Genomic DNA, 18,623 nt, shown 5'->3' with positions numbered 1-18,623 from the left:
TGTCCAGACAGCTCCGACGCTCTATCCCTTGTTCCTGCCAACGGTTCTCTCACCAGTAGATCACTTTTAGAGGCGTCAACACTGGCCGGTACAAGGGAAACCTCAACGAGATTTTCGGACAAGTTGATTCCGACCAATCTGTGTTTCGGGTCGGCGGAAACGTCAACGGCGCTCCCTTTTCCAACTCGTCTCTCTGGTTTGTGGACGCCGGAAAGACTCTGACCTACCTCAACCCAGTTGGTAGCCCGTTTTGGGACTCTTGAGCAAGTAGGGTATGCCAGTTAGGAGGTATTCAACCACGTACCTATTTGGCATAGTAACAAACCGGTCTATGCACTACTTGTAGTTCTTGTCTCCTTGGATGATGCCGTGGATAGCAGAGATCCTGTTGAGGTGCGAAGGTACCAAGTATTGGTAATAGGATGTTTATACCTGTCAGAGCAGGACTTTTAAACAAGTCAGAGATCGAGCTTTTGTCTTTTGAGGTGATGTATCGTGGCCAATGTCAACTAGAATCCTCCTTTATCTTCAGTTCTTTCTGGTACGGTACTGTACTCCAGATCAACCCACAGTCTAACAAAACGGCCCTCGTGAATGTAGAACAAGAAGCCATTGTAGGAGATTCAAACTTCCGGTAATGGTTGTCAAAGTCGTCAAGCCCGCCGTATGTAGAATGTAAGTTTTGAGATCGAGTTTCATATCTCCATGTCGCGATTTTGTGCCTTGCATGCCTGGTATGTCGCTGTGTAGAGGATTTCTTTGGGGAACATGGGGTTCATCTTTTGGTAGAGATAAGGGTCGAGATTCACGTTTGTAGGGTAGACTCATTGATGTTTGACGAAGTCGCCGTATTGAAGAAGCTCTCTGTTTTGGGGGGGCAGCCAGCCGCCACGGCCGAGTGGACTGGACGCGTCAATGAGGTACTTTCTGGCTGGAGACGTGACGTTGATGAATGACAACTGCTCCAGGGCCATCGCCGACTGGAAAGAGGGAAAGAGCTGAACGAGCTGAACAGCTTGGGGTTGAGCTGGGCCATGTTTGTCGTCCAATTAGTGGATCACGAGTAAGCGATTAGCAAGGGGTAGTTCTGCGCAACATATCTTTCTGTCGAGTCCCCAATAATCTATAAGACTTGCCGTTTCCCTCATCATTCACACCTCACCCAGAATCGAGCTCTAATCTCCCCTGATCCGGTTTGAGATCTCCCCTGGTCTGTTCTGAGACGACTGTAGAACGCCAGAATGGTCGTAGACGAGATGTCCATCCTGTAGATAGTTTTATCTACTGATCTAGAATCTCTTTCTGGTGAATGACCAAGCACACACCCTTCTGGTGTGCTGCTATCGAACGTGGTTTGCCTAGAAGTGAGTTGTAAGTCGCTACATTAACTATCTCTAATCAATAATACTTATAATCTTCAATAGAAAAACTCACACGAGTAACTATATTATATATAATACTCAGTAATTAGTTAGTCTCCCAACAAAAATTAACCACTGAAACATCATTGGTCTCGACAGCCATTACGAAGCAAGGAGAAGTGAAAAGAAACCCATTTCACGAACCATCTTCAGAAAAACAACTGCATGCATCATCTCCATCACCGTCCGTTCTGCGAGTCTGCATCAGAACTACCTATACTCACTGTACCTGCCCATCAGCATATCGTCGGCGCGCGCAGTATCATCTATGTTTGCAAGGCATCCTACCATTGCGGTGGTCAGCTCTTTATTGTAGCCTGGTGTGTCCTGATCCTCAATGTCTTTCAACAGGCTGTATCTGGTCTGGTCTCTGTCCGCGAAAGGTGCGACTCCTCCAGTTTGGCAGTCTGCATGTCTGGAAGATCTGGCGGACATGTACCTCGACGGAATCATGCGGTATCACGAGGTAGCTCGTTCTGGGCGTGTCGGACAGAGACAAGCAATTCCCGGCGAAGCTATGGCAGACGTTGCAGGCACGCCTGGACACGGAGCTCGAGCTCTTCACGGTCAACCACCCCAGACAGTCAGAAAGAGCGAACACCTAGCTGATCCAAAGATGAAGCAGCACTTTGTCACAGACAGAACTGGGATCTCGGCCAACTGTACCTGTCATCGAGCTCGCGATGAACTCAGCAAATCTCTCGTCCACCGGATACCCACCATTCAAGGCCGTGTATGGAGACATTCCAGACGGATCAACGATGGATCGACTCGGGAGCTCACCAAGGGGCATCACCAGATGGATGCTTGCATGGACAGGCTACGGGCCATGAGAACAGGGTGAACCAGCATCGGGAGCCAGTCGCATTCCAGGTCAACCACCAGATGTTTTCAACATACAGTGGAAGGCGTTCTTCAACGGGCCAAGTACAGTATGTACAGTACATACAGTACATACGCCAGGATGACGTCTACTTTGCGATTGAGAAGATCGGCACCAACGTCTACAAGATGTTTTCTGCCTCCTAAAGTGGTGCCATGGGTTGGTTGGTTGGTTGGTTTTTTGTTGTTGTTTTTTTTTTTGTTGTTTTCAGCGTCTACAAAGATATTTTATGACTGAAAGTTGTGCCATAGCTGACGCTTTTTTTTGTAACAATTTTTTTGAAAGTTTCCCAACATCAAAAAAAACCGTTCCGCCGCACGTCATAAATTAAAAACCCATCGAGACAAAAAAACTCCCGAAAAAGCCGCCTTTAATCGAGCTAAAGTTCTGCATGAAAATTGATATATTGCGGAAAATGCGATATAGCGATATGTTGCGGAAAATGCGGTAAAAAGTAGAAATAATGAAATAATAATTACACCATAGAAAATGTCGCACCGAGAAAATCATTTTGATACCCAAAGATCCCAAAATAACCATACAGAACTTGCAGCATCACCACCTACTGTACTGTTGTTTTTGCCTTCTACATATTGAGATGCTGACGAATGTTGCAACTATCGGTGTGGTACCGTGCGTACTTGTGTTCATATATCTATCACTACTGTATTGTACCCCTTTATCATCACTAGTACTCGAACACAATCTCTTTTCCAATCTCTTCTCGTAGACAACTCACGGAGATACACATGGTCTTCACAGATGGCAGAGCTCGTTCGTCTAAATATGGCCGTCATGGTATCTACATCACGTCTCGAACTCCTCCATATTGGACTCTTTTGTTAATGACTGTAACTGCCGCATTCATCGACGCTTCGCTGAACATCTCAAGTCAGCTAGTTCCCTTTCTCTCCTCTCTAAGCAGCTGGTTCTCTTTCCTGCCAACGTTGCTACTTCTTTCTCCATATTTCTTTCTCCATATTTCTCTCTCCATATTTATTCATCTTTTTTCAGATTAGGTTGTGAGTCAGCGCGCTTCGGATGTCTTCAACAGGGAATATTTGTATGTATGGAGGGGTACTTTTTTGGGCTGATCCATAGCTCTGCTCTTCCCAACTACAAATAAATTTGAGCCAATCAAATCGGAGCATTTTTTGCCACTCCAGCAACTGGTGCGATATCGGCCATACGCCCGTGACACATTTCTTATTACTAACATCAAACCTAGATAACCGGGGTGCAGGAAAAAGAAGGATCCGAACTCCTACATCTTTCTCCACTTACACAACCGCCTACTCGTACACACACGCCCGTCATGTCTTCGATATTGTCAGCAGACGACCTAAACGACTTCATCTCGCCCGGAGCGGTGTGTATCAAGCCGATCAAGGTGGACAAGACAACTGAAAACGCTGAGATCGAAATCGGAGCCCAAGGACAGGCCCTGGAGGTGGGCATCGATGGGACACAAAAAGAGCTGGAGCCGGCGCAGCTGTCTCTAAGCGACTGCCTGGCATGCTCGGGCTGCATCACGTCGGCAGAGAGTGTTTTGGTGGCTCTTCAGAGCCATACCCAGCTACTCGATGAGCTCAAGAAGGAGGCAGAGCTACCCAGTGGCGAAAAACGCATTTTTGTGTGCTCGGTGAGCCACCAGGCCCGAGCAAGTTTTGCGGCGGCCTTTGGGGTGTCTGTGGAGGTGGCCGATGCCAAACTGCACTCTCTACTGTTGGACACTCTGGGGTTTGATTACGTGGTGGGCATGGGCGTGGGACGGGAGATTTCGTTGATCCACAGCGCCCAGGAGGTGGAGAAGTCGACACAGAAACCCGTCATGGCTGCATCGTGTCCCGGATGGGTCTGCTACGTCGAAAAAACCCATCCCCACGTCATTCCCTACCTCTCGAGTGTCAAATCTCCTCAGCAGATTTGTGGATCTCTACTCAAAAAGGTCATTTGTGACACGAGAAGAGTCAAGCCCAGCCAGGTGTATCACGTGAGTGTCATGCCGTGTTTCGACAAGAAGTTGGAGGCGTCGCGCGACGAGTTTTCTGTCGAAGAGGCCGGCCAGGAGGAAAAAATCAGAGACGTGGACTGTGTCATCACCACCAAGGAAGTGGTCCAACTGCTGACAGAGAAAGACATGAGTTTCGGTGGTCTTCCCGAGATTGACAAAAGCCGTCTCTACACTTCAGTGCCCGAAACCTGGCCTGCTGAGCGAGACTGGGCGAACCACGTTGGGTCGTCTTCAGGGGGATATTTGCATCATGTTCTGACGGCGTTGAGGCTGCGGCATGACCCCCTGGAAACTCGAACCCGTGTGGACGCGTCCATGGGCAAAAACCAGGACGTTATGGAGTACTCTGTCATTGACACGGAGACTGGAGAAACGGTGGCTTCTGCCGCTCAGGTCTACGGCTTCAGAAACATCCAGAACCTGGTTCGGAAGCTAAAGCCCAGCCGGGGTAAGGGCAAGGTTGTTTCGGCCAGAAAGAGCACAAAGACCGTTTCTGCTGCCCTCAACCCTTCCACTTACTCGTACATTGAGGTCATGGCTTGCCCTGGAGGATGTATCAATGGAGGAGGGCAAGTGGGAGCTCCCGAGGGAGTTGCTGCACGTGAATGGAAGGATGAGACAGAAAAAATGTACAACTCCATCCCCTCAGAGGCCGTCAGTGAAGAGGTGGTGGACTGGGCCACAAAGGTGTGGGGACCCCATGATGAAGACAAGCTGGTGACTGCGCATTATCAGGAGGTGGAGAAGGTTGACCAGGGTCTGGCCTCCACTTGGTAACGAGTGATTGAAAGGGTGTCACTAGTGGATAACATCTTTTTAAGACGAACATGAACATTCGACACTGACTTATTTATTCAATAAATCATATGATTGAGCCAACTTACGAGCATGAGGGAGTTACTGTATGTATTTATGGGTGTATGCTCAACTGTTTCTATATCACTTTTGCCACCACCATGCTGGTGGTATCAGATCGGAGTTGGGCATGAAGAAGTGGTGAGCTGAATTAGAGGGATCAGCAGCGACGAGATAACCCAGGAACTTGCTTGAGCGTGCTTCGCTTTGGAAAAGTTGACTCAAATGGAATCTCATCTAATATTAGCAGTTCAGAACATGAGAACGAGACAAGTACATACTGTACATACTGTACTGTACCTGTAGAAGGACATAAAAACCACCCAGTTATGGGTCGAATTTGCCATTTGCCATCTTCTGATCCAATTTGGAGCCACTATCGAGGAAATACACAAGACATGCTCTTCCTCCATTCTCATCGCCTCTCCGAGACATCTCCGAGACACTCTACGCAGTAGAACCAGCCAGCTGAAACAGTGCAGGATGACGATGCGCTGCAGAGTGGATCCAATGTTTGGGTGGGCTGTAGATGTCGTGAAGAAAAACCAAAAAAAAAGACCAATTTATGCATGAGACGTCCTTGATTGGTTTTCTCCAGTTCAACACCCACTTTCTTGAGTTTTACCCCGTTCTAGTCTGCCAATAATCGTGATGACTTTCAGGCTCTATCCAGATCTAGGTTTCGCTTAAGACTGATGTTTGGTCGGTGAAATGGAGTTCCTAGTGGTAGTTCTGGGTAGATTTTGAGGTCGGGTCAATATTTCTTGCTCTGATATTCATCTAATATCGGTCTCTTTTCAATATCTTTCAATGTACCACTTTTGTTGTGTCCGGATTCATGGTGAAATATTTAGCGCAAATCCTAAATGTCTCGAGTTGCGACGGAGAATTTGATGAGAACATTGAGACTGTCCGATGGCAGAGTTCGTGGTTGGAAACTGTAGGAGACTGAAGTCTTTGTCCGGCGGATGTGTTTCAGTTCGTCTCTGGTTTTGTTCTTCGGATTTTGTTCTGATTTTGTTCTGGGTTTGTTCTGGTTTTGTTCTGGTTTTGTTCTGGTTTGTTCTTCCATCTTGTTCTTTGCTTGACTTTTGGACAATCAAAATCGACAGAGCATAGACTGTTGACCAGACATGGGGTTTGAGCCGAGAGACCCGATGAGCTTTTTAATCAACGTTTTTCGACCTTGACGTTCTGCTCATCGATCTATCCGCTCCCTGTACAAAACTTGTAGAAGTTCCACCTATCTCATCGCACTGCCAAGGAATAGAAGTACTTGTACAAACACAGTACCGCATCTTGCTCAACTTCCGCCAATCCTGCCGTACCTTGAAAGCCCAGACCCTCGTGACAGGGTCCTGTTGCGGCCTAATGTTCATTCCATCATATGCATCTCATCAGCGAATACGGTGAACGAGCGGATACGGCGAGTAACAGCGCGCTGTAACTGCACAAGGAGACATGTCTCATTCGTACATATAGCCAGATGTCAGGATACAGCCAGAAAAAAGCAATCCTCAGATGCAGACTCTGATATGCAAGTTTTTAGCGTCCTTTTAGCGTCCTTTAGCGTCCTTTTAGCGTTCTTTAGCGCCATTTAGCACCCTTCTATGCGCCAACTCTCAGACCAAAAAAGCAACCGAGCAGTCTTTGTGTCGGAGATTTGTTGTTTACTTTTCCGAGCAAGACATGACGCTCGCTGGTTCCGTCTCGTCCGAAGGTGGAGGTATTGCGAGACTGGGTGGAGAAGTGGAGGACATGAACGTTTGGACTTTGGATTGATGTTTGAGGGCGTTAGGACGATGTCTGAGGACATTAGACGTCAAAAAATGACAGACAAGCTGGTGCGTATATCTTGGTCAACTCCAAGTCAAGATGCGGTATTGGCGCTCGTACAAGTTGCTAAGGCACATTTTGATAATGAGCAAGTAAGGAGCAGCTGTATTGATTTGTTCCGTGTCTCTCGGGATATGGTGATTCAGATTAAGCCGTTGGCGGTTCAACTCGACTATTGATCAGAGATGCTGGTTCGAGGCATGACCCGACTCACTCTCACGTGGCACTGGCATGGCCTCCTGCCGTCTATATCGAAGATACGAGCTCGCGGACTCAGCTCGCTGGCTATACGGGCTTGTTATGCGTCTCGCCGGCAGCGAAAAGAGAAAACCCAACATGCTCTGGTGGCATACGTCTCGTACTGGTGGATACGGTGACGCATAGGTCAACGTTCGGCACACGGAACCGGGGCAAGGGCATGAGAGCTGCTGGTGTGAAGGCAAAACAGAAGAAATGAGCAGACAAGTCCACATGGTGGCGGCAGACGGTGTGGCGGTAGACGATGTGGCGGCAGACGGTATTGCAGTTAGACCGATGTGGCCGGCAGACGGTATTGCAGTAGACGATGCGGTAGCGACGAGTTTGGCATCGGGGATGTGTTTGTCTACTCAGTCTCTCTTTTCCGTCCTTTGCTCCTCTCTTCAGCCCGACATTGGACCGAGATATGAGCAAATTAGCTGCCAAACAGCCGACATGTAAGGGATGTGAGTGTTTGTGCAGGCGACGGAACCGACCACTAACGGTACCACAGGACCATCAAGTGCGCTGTGCACGACGGAGGTGCACGGAAGTGCACGGAAGTGGTGCGGTGTGCCGAGCGAGTGACGGATCCAGCAGGTTGAGTTGAGAGATGAGGGTTCTACAGCGAGACAGCCCTCTTATCGCGATGTCATCTGCGACGCTAAACGAACAGGCCAATGTTCAAACGTCATCTGTCAAATGAAGGGACAAGTTTTGTCATTCGGCTCCAGTCTGTCCGCGGTTAGGCTGTTAACGCCGAAGGAGACAACCCCGGCACCACGTGACCAGAAATGGAGCCGAGAAATAATAGCCGACGGAGACCCCAGTGCGTATGTACAGGGGATGGTTCTTGTTTGAACATGCCATTGTCTAATGGTTCTATGGCCAACAAGTTCTGAGACAGTACAATGAGGGTGAGGGATGGAGATGGAGATGGAGATGGAGAGGGTGACGTGAGGTGACGGACGGTTGCGGTGACGAGTGTGACTAGCCCTCTTTGGTGACGTCATAATCACCATGTCGGCTGAAACACACCACTTTTCAGCTCTTTGTATCCTTTCCCGCACTCCAGCACCGCTCCAGCACTTCACCCACAATGCACCATGTTCCACATGACCATGGCGCCACAGGTCTGGTCCGGTGATATGTGGCTGAGGTGGCTAAAACCCTATCCGTGTCGCTACGGCCCACGGGGCTGGGCCCGGCGGCCTTTGCAGACGCCTGTTTTGCCTTTTTTCTTCCTTTTGCAGAGTAGCTCGCGGGGCCGCATCACGCTGGAGAGAGGGTAGGTTTGACCATGCGCGAGCTGCATGAGTATTTGGGAAAAAAGGTTCGAAAAGTGGCAGCCAAAACGAAAAGTTGAGCAGGTGGTTGTGGATGTGAGTGTGAGTGGTGACTGGGGCAAACGACCGAGAGGTCATGGGGCGTATTCTTGGTTGCGGTGGTTTTTGTTGGAGCAGTTTTCAGTGAGTGGACCAGCAGTTGTTTAGATTTAGTTGGGCTGAAAACAAAACATACAAATATGCAAACTATAGTAGCTCCACCAAACCACAACAGTATCACCGCCAGAATCACCGCCAGAATCACCGCCAGAATCACCGCCAGAGTCACCGCACCGCACCGCACCACCATCACCGCACCGCATCGTCCAACAAGCACTGTTCAACAGCAAAGCTGGTTGAGGGAGAACCAAACAGCACGAAACAGTACTCGGACAGGTACTCACGCAGCACGACAAGATTAGCCGAGATCAAAGGCAAACGAAAAGGAGGTGATGTTTTGTGGGGAAACGAGCAACTATAGCCTGGTACAGACTGGATCGGCGCCGAGACCATTTGTGCCGAGACCTTTCAACGGCCAACGAGAGTGAAGTGCGAGTAAGAGTCAACGAGAGTATGGTGCGAGTCAGAGTCGACGAGAAGTTCTGCCCGATGACGGCGCGAGTCAACCCAAGTGGAAATGCCGTACCCTCTAGAAATGTCGCACTTGTACTCGCTAAAAAACCTCTTGTAGAAACTGGCCATTCTCCCTGCATTTTTCACTACCACCACTCCCCCAAAGGCAATAATATCCCGCCAAGATGCCAAGACGAGTATTGTGGGGGACAATGATCGTCGTACTCGTCGTCAGAACAATGTCGTTGTAGACTAGGCGAGTGTGGCAAAGGGGATGGCGAAGGGGATGGCGAACACGTGATCCTAAGAGGTTGGACTGAGCATTTCCTTTTGTGTAGTCAGAGCAGATTATGGGCACTTGAATGGTCGGACGTAAGGTACTTACCACTCCCTATTCATACCACATTCTACTCTCTTCACCACCACCGCTCCTTGACTGATGACACCACAGAGAAATGACACCTGAGAGAAATGACACCTGAGAGAAATGACAGGCTGCAGAGTTGTGCAGGGTGTCACTTGGACCCTGGCGTGAGACCGTGTTTGTGGCGGCGATACTGACAGACAGGGGCGTTGCGTCGACCGAGTCGTTGTGGCGGTGAAAGACCCATTGATCGGCATCCCGCATCCGCCTTCTCCGCCTCTTCCGCTCTCCGCCTTCTCCGCCTTCTCCGCCAGTCTCCACTCTTGCTCCATCTCGCCCCATCGCTCCATCGCTCCATCTCTCCGGCTCCACCCCGGCTCCACCCCGCTGTAAGTGCCTGAATCAGACACGATCCACTGCCGCATTTCCCCAGGTGTCTCAGATGATCCAACTCCGTTTGGCCCGTCTTTGGCTGCGGATCTTGTGTCAACTCCAAAACCTCCGCAACTCGCTAATGCAGAAAGTCTGACTAGGTTCGGCGATCACTACTGCTTTTTGCAATATGACACACAAGTCCTACAGGGGCCCAAGCCCGGAAACGGGAGCAGACAGGTGGCATGGGCAATATCATCGGAGCCTTGTCGTATGTGCGAAAAGCGAAAATAACCCAAGGCTGGAATGCACGGCTAGAATACTGCACGGCTGGAATAATTATTTTCCACCTTTCCATTTCCCACTCCTTTGGATTCCCACCATTTTCAAATTTAATTTACACATTTGAAATATCGAAAATATACTAGTGTAAATAATATAGTAGTTTAAATAACAAAACCTGTAAATAATATAATCCTGCAAATAATATAATCCTGCAAATAATATGTAATACTGTAAAATAACATGATCCAAATAAGCGGCCCTCACAAATACCAACAATCCACTCGAAAGCTCCCTTCCCCCCCACCCTCCGGCATCTGAAACGTTTGTGGCAATCAAGTGTTGCTGATCTCAAATAATTAACGTAAATTCGCCTTAAATTGCAATTAAGCATTGACCGGCAAAAGTGCAACATTCGGGCCGTTCAAAGACACGCGTCATCAGACAACCGTCCAAAGACAACTGTCTAAAGACTTCAGAAACAAAGACAACCGCCTAAAGACTTTAGAAACACTGTGGAGCTCCTCTTGATGACGTTGTAACTCGCAACTCGTACCTTTTACCCACACTTCGTATTTTTAACTCAGCCGCACAAAAAAATAAAATACGGTTCAGCTAGTTTTCGCGACTCCACAGTGTCTTCACGGGGTTGTTGGAGACATGTTGTGTTGGAGCTGTCCTGCTCACTGCAATATATCCATTCCGTCAACTCCATTGGTTTGGTGTTATTTTCAAGGAATTGTAGCTGTCAAAAAACGAAACAAAACAAAAAAACAAAACAAAAAAACAAAACAATACAAACCAAACAAAAACCACAGTCTCTCTCTCTGGAAGCCCACCAAGAATGGATCATGCCCACGTTTCGAGGTGCAAATCTGGCCGAATACCCGCGTGTGGAGCGCCTATAGTCTGTACCTTGGCCGTTGGTCTAAGCGAGGTGTTAGGGGGTACGATATTTGGACTAATTTAGATCGGTTTTTGGTAGAGTGATAAAATAAAATACAATACAAAAAAATACAATACATACAAAATGGAAATAAAATCAAGAAAATGGAAAATAAAAAGATTTATATAAAAATCGGAGAAAATGGAAAATGGAATGGATCAAAAAACGGGATGGATAAATCCCCGCCAAATCCAACAACAAACCACACCAACCACATAACATAACCCTGCCGAACTGCCTGCAAGATCGACAGGGTGAGCCGTATAAAAAAAAATAGATACAGAGTTTGGAAATAGGGCTTTGGGAAATATTGGAGTTTAGTTTTGCAAATATGTGGAGAGGAACAGAAGGAGGTGCAAACATAAAAAGGTGCTCCGAAACAGCTTGAGAAAAGCTATTTTCGGATAAAAATAACGGTAAAATGGAGAAAAAATAGAATCACGTGACGGAACTTGTCGCGTGGGGGTATCATTTTTCCTTGTTATTTTCTCCAATCGCCGATGGTCTGTCGCTTGCTTCTTTTGGGTTTGGGCCCGTTTTTTTGAGCAAAAGTCTTTTTTTATTGTCCCCAATACGGCAGAGCTATACGTGATAATACGGGTGAGGGCCCAAAGACAAAAGGGAGAGGAAAAAAACAGAAAAAGAGAAGAAAGAAAAGAAAGAAAAAAAAGGTCGCGTTCGCCAAACGTCTGCTTGCTGCTGGTTCCGCTTATCCGGGCCCTGAAGCGAGAGACTCCAGGGCCCAGTGGGCGTTGCTTGCATGTTTAGCGATTGGACGGATCTGGCAACTCGTGAGGTTCGGCTTAGCTAATGCGGTTTACGCGAGACTTGTGCCTGGCCTAAAAAGGTGGTTAAAAATGTTTCTGGGGGCGAGATTTCTGTTGGTTCAGCGACTCCGAGGGCCTCGGCGTACAGGGGCGAGGGTCCCGTCATAATCCTATTGTGTGCGGTCTCATGGATATTAAACTGTGGCAGATCCAAGACATGGGAATACGGGAAAAAGCAATTACGGAGGCGATTTGAAATTGGTGGAATAAATGGGGGATAATTGGGGATATTTGGGGAAAATCAGGAGAAATTTGGGATAATTGGGGAAAATCAAGAGAAATATGGGATAATTGGGGAAAATCAAGAGAAATATGGGATAATTGGGGAAAATCAAGAGAAGTATGAGATGGAATTGGGTAAATAAAAATTTAAGAAGAATCATTTTAAATATATGATGGATAGGATAATTGGAAAAAAAAAAAAAAAAAAAAAAAAAAAAAAGACAACCCCGGTTGTTGCCCCCGCCTCCCGAATCTCAACCCGGCTCTGCCAAAGTACACTGATTCTCTAATTGACACCCGTTGAATCTTATATATCCGACATGGAGACTGAGATCGTCAGTCATTAGACCACCTCTTTCCGTCGTGGAATTGTACGATATGACCGCGGCCGTATCCCGCTCGCTTAATTCCAGCTGCAATTAACCGAACAGGTAACCGAACAGGTAACCGAACAGCTGACCAGAATGGCCTCATCGTATGTTTTCTTCGAGAATGCTCGTTTGGGATCGTTTGTCCTTTTCCGGGGTCCAAACCTCCGTTTTTTACCTGTTTGAGAAGCTCAGACAAGGTCTGCATTTATACAGGCTGTGGTTGACTGGACGCAATAAAGAACAAAAAATAAAGGTCAAAAGATCGAAATCAAAATCAAAATCAAAATAAAATCAAAATCATAAAATCAAAATCAAAAAAATTGAAGAATTAAAAAATCAAAAAATCAAAAAATACAGATGGTGTGTCTCATGCAGCTTTGGCCACTCAAACAACGCCCCCAGTGGTCTAGAGCAAGCAAAAAGAAATTGAGATCGAGGGCCCCATTTCGGGTGGTCACGTGACGTCCGCCTGCCCCATCACCATGTTCCATGTTCCACTCCTCGATCGCCACCGTCCTACCGTCCTACCGTATCGTGAGATCTCCACAAAATTCAATCTTATTGATCGAAAAGAAAAAAAAATAAGACTAAAATGAATTAATGTCTTGACGACACAATTGGCCCATTGTATGCAGCGGTCTGCCGTTTTTTGCATGCGGGTTGAACTTTGGGGCGGTGATTGATAAATGGGAAAAAGGGGAAATAAATGGACGATGGACGATGGACGATGGACGATGGACGATGGACGATAGAAGATGGAAGATGTACCATGGACCATGAACAATGGACCATGGACGATTGAAAGACCACAGCTCAACCCACTCTCCCCCCAACCAAAACTCAACCAAATGACCTTACACGCACAGTGGATCTACTGCAGTTCCATACAGTAAAAGGGGCGTTTGCGTATGGAGGAGTGTGTGTATCCGACATTGTTTTTTCGTTTCTTCCTTAGTTTTTGCTCTTTTCTCTTGATCGGATTCGCTGTGACGTCATTCATTTGCCAACGATTTGTGACACGGCTGTTCGATCTTTAGCAGGTGTAGAGTCTTCCTGGATCGGAGCAATGAAAAAAGCAATGCCAATAAATTGGGGGAAGAGTCGACCAAAGTTTCACCGGTGACCGCCCCAATCTATTGTATCGTTCATCTGTATCGCTCATTTGTATCGTTCATCCCTTGTGCTAACGTCAGTCCCCACCACTTGTTCATACTGTACTTCTCAACACATTATGCGTACATTACCGTACCTGTGGATGTGCGCACTTTAGCCGCTGAGACGATTCGGCTTTTGATCTCTTCCGTTACGACTTCGGTATGAGTGGGTGGAGGGGAGTGCGGATACAGTATGGAGTTTGCTGGGGCGGGAGAGGAGGGAGAGTTTTCGTGGAAGAGTAGGAGAGTTTTCGTGGAAGAGTAGGAGAGTTTTCGTGGAAGAGTAGGGGAGCTCGCTGGAGTGGAAGAGTAGTTTGTCATTTGTCCTTTGTCATTCGTCATTCGTTATTCGTCATTCGTCACTCGTCATTCGTCACTCGTCATTCGTCACTCGTCATTCGTCACTCGTCATTCGTCACTCGTCACTCGTCACTCGTCTCACGTCTCACGTCGCCTCACGCCTCACGTCTCATCATTCGTGCCAACCATACTGTACATGACGGCAAGGCAAGGCAAGGCAAGGCTTTTCTTGTTTTAATTCTGCGAAACTTGCTCACCACCAACCCGATGGAGTTGGTTTCCACAGTTTGAATCTCAGCCAACCGAGAACCACATTCGCTGGGATGAAAAGACGTTTCCAGCCCCAATTTCGGTCCCGAAAGCCGTGCTGTTCGTTCGATTGAGCCCCGGGAGCAACGCCGGAGCCTGGCAACTGTCTCCCTGCCCAATCTGCCACGTCTGCACTTTCTAGGGCTGGCAAAGGGCCCGGTGCATGTTCTTGCGTCGAGTGAGGGCATACGAGAAGAAAAGGGTAAAAATAAAAAGGGGAAAAACAAAAAGGGGGAAAATAAAAAGGGAAAAAAAGGGTAAAAATAAAAAGGGCAAAAAGAAGGGCGAAACAGGGCCTAAAAAAGGGCAAAAGGCCTAGAAAAAGGGCATAAAAAAACAACAAAGAAGGACCCAGAAGCGCAAAAGGACAAAACCAGCAAAAAAGCAATTCGATCAACCCCATTACAAAGCCAAGATGTGGGATTAAAGCGTATACGGTGAAATGAAGTGCAAACGTGAGTGTGACAGATTTCACTCGGGTTCATGGGGTTGAACAAAAATCGGACGAGCAGAGAAACCAACAACCAACCCAGTTTCGTAGCCTCCGGTTCGCTAACTCTCGCTTGTCGCTAACCCTCGCTTGCTGACCCTCGCTTGGAGTTTGCTTGTTTTCTCGCTTGCCGGATCGAGGACGCTTGTTTGCCGGCGCCGCGAGTGGATCAAGAGGGGCGTCGAAGGTGGTTATTGACCATTACCACGTCCTGGGGTCCCAAACGGGTCTCGATGAGTCCAAATTTCTTGTCCGAAACGAGTCTCGGTAAGCCCAAGTACCCCAACTAGTCTCACCAACGTGGACCCGAGCCCCAAAATCGCCGCTGTGAACCCGGAAATACCAGCCGGAGATGCGGAGCCCCAACACATGATCTCACCAGCCACATTCACCACAACTTTCTGCACTGGTGCCTCCTGGGCTTTGTCTCTTTGTTATGTGGAGAATAGACAGGACTGCAGTAAGAGTAGACCGTAGGACCAGACGAGACTGGCGACAGAAAATGCTACAGAGAAACAGAGAAAATGTGGACTTGACCGCTAGGTTCGCAGCGCGTTTCTGGGCACATTGGAACTTGTTTGGTCTCTCCACGGGCTCTAGATCCCAGTTTGGGCTCCTGTATCCCACTCTTCTCAGCCCCTTAGCAAAAGTCTTTGTTTTTATTTGATGGCAATTATCAACCGTCGCGAGGAGATGAATCAGGCAAATAAATAAATAATTGAGACAGTTCAGACAATTGACCAAATGAACCGCCTGAATAATAACACATTGGCGCAACTCCTACGAGGGTGCTACTTGTAGGGCGGCAGAGATAACCCCGTTCAGAAATTCACCCAAACTCATCCGTTAATTTTCAACTTTTATTCAGACATTCAGATGGAGATTTCGAAAATGAAAAATTGAGACTCTGAGAAAATAAATAATTCCAGTTCTCTCATTCCAGTTCTCCCATTCCAGCTCTCCAATTCCAGTGCTCTCATTCCAGTTTTCTCAATAATTCAGATGCCCAAAAATAATTCCACATCCCCCATTCCTTCCATTCAAATCACTTGTCTCACGCACACTTGCACTTGTTTCAATACATACCAATTGAATCGCAACACAATAAAATACCGGCTCTTGTACAATGTAGTCGAACTTGTTCCTCATTGCGTATATCTCTTTGTGTGCCGCCCTGATTTTCGACTCAAGTTTCGGCTTTTTTCCAGCCTGTTTTAAAAGAATTGACAATTAAGAAAGGAAAAATCAAATAACCGAAATAAATCAAATAAACGAAATAAATCAAACAAAAACAATTACCAATAAATCAAATAAAACAATTATCAATAAATCAAATCCCAGCAGTAATTGCCTCTCTGGTAAATGTCTCACCAGGTCTCACCTCCCAATATCACACAATTTGAGGGGTTCAACAATCAATATCAGCCCCAAATTTTCCAAACAATCATTTCCATTTACATACCCATTATTTTCCATTTCTTTATAATTCATTTCCCAGTTCCTCTTTTATTCCATTGTCTCCCAAACACTTACTTGTACCACCGTGGTGATATGGGCTGATCTGACGCAGAACCACACTTGGGGAGGTCGCCAAGCACCACGAATCCAGAACTTATTTATGTTTATTTTTATTTTTATTTTTATTTTTATTTTTATTTTATTCCACATCTGCCATTATGTCAACCGCCCAATCACCCCGTATAATATTCCACACAGGCAAGGTGTGGAATACTCGCCAATTCTCCTGCCAGCAAATGCACTCCTGCACCCTCATGCACAATATGCACCCATCTGCACCCTCATGCACACTCAAGAAGCGTGAACCTTCGGCCCGAAATTAGCTTGCCGAAATGTAGGACCAAAACCTCCGACCATCTGTGGCTATTTAGCTCGTTAGTTCGTGGTAGATCCGCCGACATGTCGTCACGTGTAGACGTTCAACACCCCCGATTTCCCGATCTCACGTGATCGCCACGTGACCGTCGGGGGTTTTCTTCCGGCGGGGAAAAATGCACGCGGGCCTCACATATTTGTGTGTGTGCCACTTCCGTATTGCCGAAACCTGCCCGTTTGATTTTTCATTTATGCAAACCCTAATTTCTAGAGCAACGAACCGTAACCATACGTCTAACCGTAACCCTATTTGCACCTGATGCAGGCATGGGTCAGATTGTATGTATAAGCGAAACAAAGAAGCTGAATTAAACCCATTATACAACTGAAAAATGGGCCCAAACGCGAGACAAAAAAAAAGCGTCATGTATCCACTCCATCTCTCTGTGGGGTTATATATATATATGTTGAGTGTCCCCCTGGATCCGCCTAAATCACTCCTCTCCAATTCCTCACAATGACGTCATTGCCTTCTCTATCGGTTCTCAACCTGCCTGAGCCCGTCATGAATCCCGTGGCCCAGACCCAGAAACAGACGGCTCCCCATACCCATTCGCACTTGACATACACCCATCTTCCTGTTCCCGTGGGCGGATCTGGAGGGAATGGTCTCTCTCAGTATTCGTTTGACACGAAACCGGCGTCTGTCCCTGGTCACAACATGACCAAGGTGGTCCACAACATGACCAAGGTGACCCCAAACGTTGGCAATGTCACCCACAACGTTGGCAATGCCACTCACAACGTTGGCAATGTCGCCCACAACACTGGCCAAGTTGTTAGCAACCCCAGTCATATCACCAACACGGTCAACCTCTATCAAATTCCCTACTCGGCACCAACTCCCCCCTCAATGAACCCTCCAACTCCCACTCCCTCGGAGCTCCCTGCCAGTCCCGCGACTCAGCTCGATAGCCCCGCCACCTCGCCACCCATGGTAACTCTCTCTCAGCATCAGCACCCCCAGCAGACGTATCCTACGTCGGTACCTCACGCTCCGACCACAATGCTGACTCCTCTATACACTCCCGAGGCTTCGCGACGCAATTCGACCGAAAAGGAGTACTTTGGGGTCTTGTCGCAAAACATGCCCCAGAACATGCCCCAGAACCTCCATCTCCACCAGCAGCATATCCAACAACAGTTGCAACAGCAGCAGATGCACCAGCAGCAACAACAGCAACAATACTACCCCCATGGCTATCGACAAGCGTCCTTGTCACCGCCCCAGCACTACCACTGGGACAACCAGCCTCAAATGGTGGGCCTGGCGCCCTCCCACGAGCTCAAGCAGAAGATGCACAAGCGTCAGGTGCGAAAACGGACCAAGACGGGCTGTATGACGTGCCGCAAGCGTCGCATCAAGTGCGATGAGGCCAAACCCTCCTGTTTCAATTGCGCAAAGTCCAAGCGAGATTGCATGGGTTATGCCCTGGTTCCCATGTAGTTTTGCGTCCATGAAGGGGGGGGCTGTTACAGCACCCAAAATGTGACCCTTCTGTCACGTGATATTTATATTTATTCTAGCATAATTGCATTATTTATTCTCCTGAATTGGTTTCTGGGTAACCCGTTGTTTTTTGTTTGTTTTTCCGTCATTTTGTTTTTATTTATTTACTATTTTATTTTTCGCCGTTTTTCGCCGGTCCGCTTATCGTGAAATATTTCCCGAAATATGCAGTGTGTGCATAAAATATGCGAGTATATGCACCCATGTCAATTGTTCGGCTAATCCTGCCTCTTTATCAAATGGGGGCATTTACGCGATCCACTCGCAAACATAGCCTGGGCCACTTTCCTGAAATAGATGTTTGCGCAACTTTTGGCGGCGATGAGATGCGATGAGTTTTTAGTGGCATTTTAGCGAGAGTTAATGGTTTGGATTGGGTGTTTTATTCGGGGTAGAATTTAAAAATTACTGAAATTGAAGAAAATAATAAATTGAGAAA

General features: G+C 47.4%; 7 protein-coding genes and 1 pseudogene across 7 annotated transcripts; 6 read left to right on the top strand and 2 right to left on the bottom strand.

Moving 5' to 3' along the window:
* Positions 1-1,175: 1,175 nt before the first annotated feature.
* YALI1_B06270g (Misc non-coding) lies at positions 1,176-1,423 on the bottom strand (annotated as a pseudogene).
* Positions 1,424-1,758: 335 nt separating this feature from the next.
* YALI1_B06264g (uncharacterized protein) lies at positions 1,759-2,265 on the top strand (the record flags this gene model as incomplete). Its single annotated transcript, XM_068281980.1, has 1 exon — positions 1,759-2,265. The coding sequence occupies one exon, from the start codon at positions 1,759-1,761 to the stop codon at positions 2,263-2,265; it is 507 nt and encodes a 168-aa protein (XP_068138081.1).
* A 1,354-nt stretch (positions 2,266-3,619) lies between these two features.
* On the top strand, positions 3,620-5,095 carry YALI1_B06245g (uncharacterized protein; the record flags this gene model as incomplete). Its single annotated transcript, XM_500499.3, has 1 exon — positions 3,620-5,095. The coding sequence occupies one exon, from the start codon at positions 3,620-3,622 to the stop codon at positions 5,093-5,095; it is 1,476 nt and encodes a 491-aa protein (XP_500499.3).
* Positions 5,096-7,240: 2,145 nt separating this feature from the next.
* On the top strand, positions 7,241-7,708 carry YALI1_B06207g (uncharacterized protein; the record flags this gene model as incomplete). Its single annotated transcript, XM_068281979.1, has 2 exons — positions 7,241-7,382; positions 7,425-7,708. The coding sequence occupies 2 exons, from the start codon at positions 7,241-7,243 to the stop codon at positions 7,706-7,708; spliced, it is 426 nt and encodes a 141-aa protein (XP_068138080.1).
* Positions 7,709-13,436: 5,728 nt separating this feature from the next.
* YALI1_B06146g (uncharacterized protein) lies at positions 13,437-13,848 on the top strand (the record flags this gene model as incomplete). Its single annotated transcript, XM_068281978.1, has 2 exons — positions 13,437-13,519; positions 13,566-13,848. The coding sequence occupies 2 exons, from the start codon at positions 13,437-13,439 to the stop codon at positions 13,846-13,848; spliced, it is 366 nt and encodes a 121-aa protein (XP_068138079.1).
* A 27-nt stretch (positions 13,849-13,875) lies between these two features.
* Positions 13,876-14,182, top strand: YALI1_B06141g (uncharacterized protein; the record flags this gene model as incomplete). The annotated part of the gene is made up of 2 exons (XM_068281977.1): positions 13,876-13,943; positions 13,993-14,182. 2 exons carry the CDS (start codon positions 13,876-13,878, stop codon positions 14,180-14,182), a joined length of 258 nt encoding a protein of 85 aa, XP_068138078.1.
* Positions 14,183-14,235: 53 nt separating this feature from the next.
* On the bottom strand, positions 14,236-14,694 carry YALI1_B06134g (uncharacterized protein; the record flags this gene model as incomplete). The annotated part of the gene is made up of 1 exon (XM_068281976.1): positions 14,236-14,694. The coding sequence occupies one exon, from the start codon at positions 14,692-14,694 to the stop codon at positions 14,236-14,238; it is 459 nt and encodes a 152-aa protein (XP_068138077.1).
* A 2,437-nt stretch (positions 14,695-17,131) lies between these two features.
* Positions 17,132-18,121, top strand: YALI1_B06110g (uncharacterized protein; the record flags this gene model as incomplete). The annotated part of the gene is made up of 1 exon (XM_500498.3): positions 17,132-18,121. The coding sequence occupies one exon, from the start codon at positions 17,132-17,134 to the stop codon at positions 18,119-18,121; it is 990 nt and encodes a 329-aa protein (XP_500498.3).
* Positions 18,122-18,623: the final 502 nt, after the last annotated feature.

Source organism: Yarrowia lipolytica, chromosome 1B (assembly GCF_001761485.1).
Source record: "Yarrowia lipolytica chromosome 1B, complete sequence".
Taxonomy (NCBI): domain Eukaryota; kingdom Fungi; phylum Ascomycota; class Dipodascomycetes; order Dipodascales; genus Yarrowia; species Yarrowia lipolytica.
The sequence above is the reverse complement of the archived record's forward strand: the minus strand, read 5'-3'. Positions and strand labels throughout refer to the sequence as shown.